Source organism: Bison bison, unplaced genomic scaffold (assembly GCF_000754665.1).
Source record: "Bison bison bison isolate TAMUID 2011002044 unplaced genomic scaffold, Bison_UMD1.0 scf7180017864371, whole genome shotgun sequence".
Lineage (NCBI taxonomy): Eukaryota > Metazoa > Chordata > Mammalia > Artiodactyla > Bovidae > Bison > Bison bison.
In genome coordinates, this window is record NW_011494943.1 from 10,624,676 (window position 1) to 10,634,069 (window position 9,394).

The 9,394-nt window shown below is 44.7% G+C and overlaps 1 protein-coding gene across 1 annotated transcript in view; it reads left to right on the plus strand.

Moving 5' to 3' along the window:
* The first annotated feature begins 5,665 nt into the window (after window positions 1–5,665).
* The window catches only part of CBX2 (chromobox homolog 2), a 13,303-nt gene continuing 9,574 nt past the window's right edge, over window positions 5,666–9,394 (plus strand). Inside the window, exons 1-2 of the mRNA XM_010856523.1 lie at window positions 5,666–5,725; window positions 9,074–9,384. Coding sequence (XP_010854825.1) covers window positions 5,666–5,725; window positions 9,074–9,384 — 371 coding nt within the window. The remainder of the gene's footprint in view (window positions 5,726–9,073; window positions 9,385–9,394) is intronic.

The window sequence follows — 9,394 nt, forward strand, 5'->3', positions numbered from 1 at the left end:
CCCTAACCCCCACCCCAAATGAGGCTGTGGACCCTGATCTGCTGTCACTGTCGGCCGGGGTCCCTGCCAGCCTTGTTCCCCACTCCTTCAGGGTAGCCTAACACAGTGCCTGACCAAAAGAGCCACTCAAAAAATATCTGCTGTGTGTGTGGTCTCATAACCACTTCTGAACCCAAAATTTACCTTGCAAATTCCCATCTGCATGCATCCTCATAATTTTGTTCCACCCTGTCTACTGAGTCTCAGTCTCAATTCGGTCACTCAGTCGTGTCCGACTCTTTGTGGCCCCATGGACTGCAGCAGGCCAGGCTTCCCTGTCCATCACCAACTCCTGGAGCTTGCTCAAACTCATGTCCATCGAGTTGATGATGCTATCCAACCATCTCATCCTCTGTCGTCCCCTTCCCCTGCTTTCAATCTTTCTCAGCGTCAGGGTCTTTTCCGAGGAGTCAGTTCTTCACATCAGGTGGCCAAAGTATTGGAGTTTCAGCTTCAGCATCAGTCCTCCCAATGAATATTCAGGACTGATTTCCTTTAGGATGGACTGGTTGGATCTCTATGCAGTCCAAGGGACTCTCAGGAGTCTTCTCCAACACCACAGTTCAAAAGCATCAATTCTCCAGTGCTCAGCTTTCTTTATGGTCCAACTCTTACATCCATAAATGACTACTGGAAAAAACCATACCCTTGACTAGATGGACCTTTGTTGGCAAAGTAATATCTCTACTTTTTAATATCCTATCTAGGTTGGTCATAGCTTTTCTTCTCAGGAGCAAGTGTCTTTTAATTTCATGGCTGCAGTCACCATCTGCAGTGATTTTGGAGCCCAAGATAATAAAGTCTCTCACTGTTTCCATTGTTTTCTCATCTATTTGCCATGAAATGATGAGACTGAATGCCACGATCTTCGTTTTTTGAATGTTGAGTTTTAAGCCAGCTTTTTCACTCTCTTCTTTCACTTTCATCAAGAGGCTCTTTAGTTCTTCTTAGCTTTCTGCCATAAAGGTAGTGTCATCTGAGCATCTGAGGTTGTTGATATTGAATTTGTGGGTATTGTGGGTACTGTCTGGAGAAGGAAACGGCAACCCACTCCAGTGTTCTTGCCTGGAGAATCCCAGGGAAGGCGGAGCCTGGTGAGCTGCTGTCTACGGGGTCGCACAGAGTCGGACACTACTGAAGCGACTTAGCAGTAGCAGTGAGTACTGTCTACTGAAGTTGTGGGTACACTGTCGTGTTATTCATTCTGGGACACATGCTCCCATCCAGCAACGTTCACACTAGGCCATGAGGCTCTAGAAAGCACTTGTATTAAGTGAAAGTTGCTCAGTTGCGTCCAACTCTTTGTAACCCATGGACTATACAGTCCATGGAATTCTCTAGGCCAGAATACTGGAGTGGGTAGCCTTTCCCTTCTCCAGGGGATCTTCCTAACCCAGGGATTGAACCCAGGTCTCCCACATTGCAGCCAGATTCTTTACCAGCTGAGCCACCAGGAAAGCTCAAGACTACTGCAGTGGGTAGCCTGGGTATCCCTTCTCCAGCAGATCTTCCCAACCCAGGAATCGAACCAGGGTCTCCAAGAAATATGAAATGGGGATGTTGACAGCAGCCCCTTTCACTTATAAAGCCTGGACATGTAAAATAGATTTCCTCCCCAAAGAGGAATAGCCTATAAAAATACCTCAAAAGACAGTGGCCACCACCGTCAGCACTGAGAGTTATTCGAAATGCTCTCGGAACCTGTGAGAACGTGCCCAGTCAAAGGACATGGCCGTGCATTGCGATTAAATTAACAGCGTTTCAACATGTTTTGTTTCTGCAGTCGCCATGGACACTTCTGCTGCAGGCCTGCATCCCTCTCACAGTCCAGCAAACAGAAAAACTCGGTTCTTTAAACAAATGCTACTCTTTGCTGCAAGAGCTAAACACAGGGACAACTCAGCATCTGTGAATCGGGATCTAGTTATATCAACAATACATACAACTACGGAATATCATGGAGAGACTCAAAGGAGCCAGGTAGATCTATCCACTTGATGGGGCCTATAACCTTCAAGCCATACAGCTAAGAAGGAAAAAAAAAAAAAGCAGCATGCAGAACAGCCTTAGTGCACTACCATCTGTGTGATCAAAAGAAACCAGTGGGACCTTGGGGCAAGAGGAAATGCTCCACACATCCTTGCTGGTTCAGGTACCCCTGGAAGAAAACCTAGGAAGCGGTAGCGTTTGTTGCTTCCAGAGTGAAGAATCATACTGCTGAGGACAGGAAAGGGAAAGGGAGCTTTTTCAGTATCTGTCTGAAATGGCAACCCACTCCAATATTCTTGCCTGGAGAATCCCATGGACAGAGGATCCTGGCAGGCTGTCTAGTCCAGAGGCTTGCAAAGAGTCAGACATGACTGAGCATGCACACACACACACACTCTGAACCTTCTGGCAGCAGGGCATGTCTCACTCTCCTTGCTGAGTCGACAGCCATGACAGTCCACAGTGGTGGAGGAACACAGCTGGAGGCTGGGGACCTGGCAAGATGCTGCCCAGCAAAAGCAGAAGATCAGCCTTGGACACATCAAACTGGATATTCCCTCATCCTCTGGGCACCCCGTGCTCACCTGCAATGTGGAATTTTCTCCGTTTGTTCTGGTTTACCATTCCTAGTCTCCAAATGCAATTCCTCTGATTATCATTGAGATTTTTGCCAACAAGAAGCAGGAAATGGCTTTTGTAAAAAAGTTGCGTCCTGGGGACTTCCATGGTGGTCCAATGGCTAAGACTCCAGGCTCCCAATGCAGGGGACCTGGGTTCAATTCCTGGTCAGGGAACTAGGTCCCACATGCTGCAACTAAGACTCAGTGCAGTCAGGTAAATAAATAAACACTTTATACTAAAAATTTTAAAATAAAATGAAAACTGTGTGTCCTTTGAACTTATCTTCATAGTCTCTCACCAAAACAACAGGATTAAAGACAGAAACATAAATCTCTTGTCTTGTGAGACCTGAGCAACATTTCTTTCTTTGGGTTCTTTTAGACAAGAAGTAATCCAGCTAACGAAGGGAGTGAAATAGAGCATACATTTGATTCAGAGGGGGATTTGCAACCCAATTCTCAGATCCATCACTCCTGAAACCCCTGGGTTTATCAATGGTACCCAAAGGATGTATAGAGGATGTTCATGATCACCTCCAGCATCCAGGGAGAACAATTAGCAACCTCATGATGTATATTCGTTTACCACTTTGAATCTCCAAACTAATTACTGATTTTTAAGTAAGGGCTTCACACTAAAATTTAAAACTTTTATGTGTAAGTTATTGTTAAATTTGTGAAAATAATGGATTTCACACTGGGAAACTGCACTCATAAAACCTTTTTTACACTCGAACAATCCTGTACCAGGCAAAGATCTTGAAAAAAAGCAGATGTGGGATGCGCAACAGACGTGACTAATTTGTGTTTGAGTGCCACTGAAACCAGCTAAACATTAAACACTTTCAGAAATGCCCTAGACGGACTTACACCTCCTGGAGGTGTTGAGAATGTGGGGACAAAAGCAACCCTATCTACCTGGGGTGGAAGTGTAAATCAGTGCAGGCCCTTGGGGCACACTTTGGCAATAGCCAACAAAAAACATGTAGACTCATTGTCCTTCAGTACAGCATCTAGGCATGCCATCCCAGAGATGTGCTAGCATCTTGCACATGCAAAGATAGAGATGTTCAACCAGTCACAATGGCCATCCTCAAAAAGTCTACAAATAATAAATGCTACAAAGGGTATAGAGAAAAGGGGACCCTCCCACACTGTTGGTGGCAATGTAAATTGGTGCAGCCACAATGGAAAACACTATGAAGTTTCATTAAAAAAAACTAAAGATAGAGTTACCATATGATCCAGCAATCCCACTCCTAGAGAAAATCTCATATCCAGAGAAAACTCTAACTCAAAAAGATACATATACTCCAGGGTTCACAGCAGCACCATTTACAATACCAGGACATGGAAGCAACCTCAATGCCCATCGACAGATGAATGGATAAAGAAGATGTGATACATATACACAATGGAATACTACTCAGCCATAAAAATGAATTAAATAATGCCATTTGCAGCAACATGGATGAACCTAGAGATTATCATACTAAGCGAAGTCAAGTCATATAGAGAAAAACAAATATCATATGATATCACTTATATGGAAAATCTAAAAAGAAAATGATATAAACAAACTTATTTACAAAACAGAAAGAGACTCACAGACATAGAAAACAAACTTACGGTTACCAAAGGGGAAAGAGGGGGCAGGGATAAACTAGGAGTTTGAAATTAGCAGATACAAACTATTATATATAATATAGATAGGGGCTTCCTTGGTGGTCCAGTAATTAAGAATCTGCCTTGCAATACAACAGACGCTGGTTCCATCCCTGATCTGGGAAGATCCCACATGCCCAGGGCAACCAAGCCTGTGTGCCACCGCTACTGAAGCCTGTGCTCCTCAACAACAGAAGTCCCTGCAACAAGAAGCACATGCACTGCAACCAGAGAGGAGCCCCGGCTCTTCGAAACTAGAGAAAACCCGTGCAGCAACAAAGACCCACCACAGCTACAAAATTTTTTTAAGAAATAAAATAAATAACAAGGTTCTACTGTATAGCACAGGACACTATATTCAATACCTTGTAATAAATTATAATGGAAAAGAATCTGAAAAAGAAAATATATACATACACAGAGACACGCATGCATAACTGAATCGCTTAGCTAGAAGCTAACACAACATTGAAAATCAACTGTACTTCAGTTTCAAAAAATAAAGATGTTCTCACTGCATTAGCTGTAAGAAATTAGAATCATGCACTTATATGAGTGCAGAATTAATAAATGACAGTCTTTAAAAACAAAATCCACATACAAGGGAGGTCTCTCACAGAGGGTTGCGGTCTGGTCTCCAAAGTACAATCATGAAGGATTGGTTAATTGCTGTTTCCTCCCTCCTACAATAGTGTTCCTTAACCTCCCCAGGCCCCAGGATCCAGGTGAGTCCAGTCTGTGCTCCTGTTTAGGGGCCATGCAATAGGTTAGGTGGCCTGGGGCGGGTCCCAGGTGCTTGAAAAGCTTCAGCCCTGGAGGGCCTACTACGTGCCCAGCTGCCTCTCCACTTCCAGATGTGGCCTGCCCGCCCCCAACAGGCGTGTGTAGGAAATGGCAGGAATGGGCTTCACGGCCGCATGACCTGAAGCAATTTAGGATTCCTTCTCCTGTAAAATCTGGGCTGGGACAGGCTGCCCTTTGTAAGAAGTGTTCTAAGCACTGTGAGCTGTAGTAGGCCTCTGGGATCTCCAGGGTCAGGATCTCTGGGGGTGGGGCCCAAAGGTCAATATTTGCATGGTTTGCCCAGGGGATTCTTAGGCAAACTGAAAGCTTGAGAACTTCTGCAAGGGCCCTAACTGTGCTTATTTTAACTTGAGTTCTGATACATAAACACTGTGTGTCACGTACGTATAATATTTATCCACTGCATATACAGAATCAGCATCACATAACACAGCTCGCCTGTAAGTTACTTCCGTCTTGCAAATGTGAGGGGACTTGGTTGGGGGACAATTCAAGATCGTGCAATGTATTATATATATCCTGAGTTTCTCCCATGCAGACCATTGAGCATGTATCTGGTGTGGATGGTGTTACTCCTTTCAGTCAACTCTGATTACAATAACGAGACAGTATTTGTAGAAAAACTAAGAGCTGTCCCAAAACTGTTTTGTAAGACATTGATCTTGTTCAGCCAACAAGAGTGTCTGACTTTTTTACAACCCCATGGACTGTAGCCCGCCAGGGTCCTCTGTCCGTGAGATTTCTCAGGCAAGAATAAGTGGGTTGCCACTTCCTTCCTTCAATCCCAACCCAGGGATTGAACCTGCGTCTCTTGTGTCTCCTGTTGGCAGGCAGATTCTTCACCATAGATGGTTGATGGTTTAGTCACCAAGTTGCATCCTACTCTGGGAATCCCACGAACTGTAGCCAGCCAGGCTCCCCGTCCATGAGATTTCCCAGGCAAGAATACTGGAGTGGGTTGACATTTCCTTCTCCAGGGGATCTTACAGACCCAGGGATTGAACCAGGGTCTCCTCCTTTGCAGTCTGATACTTTACCGACTGAGCCACCTGGGAATTCCTTTGTAAGATGTTGCCAGTGTTATTTAGTTTTAACTGCCAAAGCTGACAGATCAAGGGTACTTGCTTCATCTCAATTCCTGACTTTTCCATCAACTTGAGAATAATACTGTCACGTCCGTCATTCACTTCGTGCCTCGGTATCTTTGCTTTCAGATCCATAAGGGCAGCATGAAAATATGTAACTTTTCTTAGTGGTATTTCCGACATTAATTAGTTCATATTTTTCATTGACACTGTCACTTGCATTAAAAAAAAATGGCATTAAATGGAGTATGTATGTTTACCTGTATGTCTGTATTGTTAAATCTTTTTTGTATGTGTTTCAAACATTCTTAGACAGTAAAGCATAAATGGGAATGTAGATAAGTTATTTATGTTCCAGGATTAAGTAAGTACATTACTTTCTTAGAAAATATGTTTATAGTCCTTGCATTCCTAAGGATGTATACTGCCCAATACTGAACCACTAGCTGTGCTGTGCTGTGCTTAGTCATTCAGTCGTGTCCAACTCTTTGCGACCCCATGAACTGTAGCCCATCAGGCTCCTCTGTCCATGGGGATTCTCCAGGCAAGAATACTACTAGAGTGGGTTGCCATGCCCTCCTCCAGAGGATCTTCCCAACCCAGGAATCAAACCCAGGTCTCCCAAATTGCAGGCAGATTCTTTACCATCTAAGCCACCAGGGAAGCCCTAACCACTAGTTTATGCGTGGCTATTTAAATTTAAGTTATTTAAAATAAAATAAAGGGACTTCCTTGGCAGTCCAGCAGTTAAGACGCCACACTTTCAATGTAGTGGGCTCGGGTTCAAGCCCTGTTCATGGAACTAAGATCCCATGTGCCATGAGGTGAGGCTAAAAAAAAAAAAAAAAATTAAAATGTAATTCCTCAGCAGCACATTTCAAGTGTTCACTAGCCACAGATGGCTGGTGACTAACACACTGAAGCACACGAACATAAGGCATTTCCAACATTTCCATGCTCTCTGAAAGTTCTACTAGACAGCACTGTTACAGACGCTATACTATATCCAGTCATGTCTAGATGACAGCAAATGCTGGGGAACCATTTGTTGAATGAACAAGAAAATAATTAGCTCTAATTTGTCTTAATAATTCTTGAATGTGACAGTGAAAACAGAATCAGCTTTAGCCCAAACCCATGTTTTGACACAACTGGATTAGCGGGAATCATTCCTTGATTCTGCCAACTTCCAGTTTTGTTTTTAAGGAACACTTCACAAATTTTGGATCATATCTCACCCTATTTATCTGAGAATTTAATTCTATTTAAATCTGTCATATTTGTTTCTCCCAGTAAATCACCTAAACATTATTTGACCCAAACTGGGTGGTCCCAGTTGGATAGACGATATATGTATTAAATCTTCCAGGAAATCGATTTTTTCTTTTTCCCCAGTAAGTTGGGGTCGAATTCTAGACAAATTTATTTCTCAGAGGAAGAAAGAATTCTCTTAAGTTTTCTTTAAAAAAAAAAAAGCAAGTATCCCAGGATACCATATATCATCAAGAGGGAAATGGAAACTTCCAGGACAAAAACCTCACACCCAAGATGAATTCTGCAAAGAATGGTGAGTTGAAACTGATCCAGCTATTTGTTGGATTACAATAAATACACCTTTGGCATCAGCCCCACAATTTACTGCCTGGCTCCAGAAGATGAGGATACAAAAGGAGCTAGAAATTGTACACAGCTCTCTTTATCCCAGGAGTGCAGGTTTTACCCCAAAAGAGGGGTTCCAGGCTGCAGCTCCTCCAAAGTAAGCAATCAAATCCCCCTCCAATCTTCCTCTTCCCCACCTCCTTTGCAAACAATATCTGAGTTTGCAAATGTTACCCAAGTTCCCTCCAGGATTATCAAAGGACTGTAACCTACTTAACCAAATAAACTGAAGAACATGCCAAAAACTGAAAGATGGGCTTCTGCAGTTCCAAATTTTCTACAGTAGGCCTTTCCCGTTAAAACAGCAACAAAAGCACACTTCTCCTGCAGAATCTTTTATAAATATGGTTTTAATGATTAAAATTACATTGACAGTCTATTGCAACAAGAAACGACTTTTCGATTTGCTCAACACAGAGAGTACTTTGCAGCTGTGCCCAAGGGAAAAGCAAAACCAGAAAATGAATTTTGTGTTAAATTGTACTGATGTGAAAAAAGTTAGCACTAACGTATTACTTTATTAACTTTAATAACGCTACCTTTATTACTCATTTGACTTGCTCTGATTCAACAGCTAAATGATTTAACAGGAAAGTTGTTCATGGAACACTGTTCTCAACAGCACAAAAGGGTCATTGCCGAAGATGGCCCTTCAGGACTCCAGGGCACCCCTAACTCTAAACGCGGTCCAGTCTCCTCTCTGCCGCATGCAACTGGTCCAACGGATATCCACTGCCAAATCCTAGCGGGCCCATTAATGACTTAGTCCTAGGTTAGAGCCATCTCCTCAAATTTCGATCCCTTCCCCGCCACGTTCATTTTCTTAAAATTATGCAACAAAATATTTAAAAGGTGCAGTTGCTTTCCCGCTACGTGCGCCCTAAAACTTGGGGGTTGAGTGCCACTTTTAACAAAGTAAGAAGGAAGAGCCGTTCGTTTTCAGCTGATTCATTTTCCTCTCTGCCTTTGGGGGGAAAAGTTGGGCTGCTCCGTTTTTGCTGCTCACCTCTTCCCCTCGTATTTTGTCTCCCATTCCTTCCCCACCCTCTTCCAGCCCGTTTCGCTCCCGCGCAAAACAGTCCGACCGCTCGAGACCAAGTTCAAAAATACTGAGGGCACCTGGGCCCTCCGCGCTCCAAGCAGCGCCCCTCGGGGGCAGGGGCAGGAAGCAGCCGCCTTCGCCGCATCCCAACTTCCCCCCATTCGGGCCAGAACAATGGCTTTTTGCCCGGAAAACGAAGTTCGGCGGAGGCCGGGCGAGCCCCGCAGACCAAGCGGGACTTGGCCGGTGATCGCCAGGTCAGAAGAAGGGAGGCGCTTCCTTCTTCCTCGCTAGGGACCTGCCCCAGCTTAGTGGACCCCCGGCGCCACCCGTGCCCCCAACCCAGCAAGACCAAGCGCGCGCGGGACCCCCGCCCCGGGCGCGAAGCCGAGCCCGCGGTGAACAATGCGCGCCCCGCCTCCTGGCACCGCCCCCACGCGCTCATTGGCCCGCTCCGGAACAGGGCGGCCCGCGGGGGCGGGTGGCGGGCT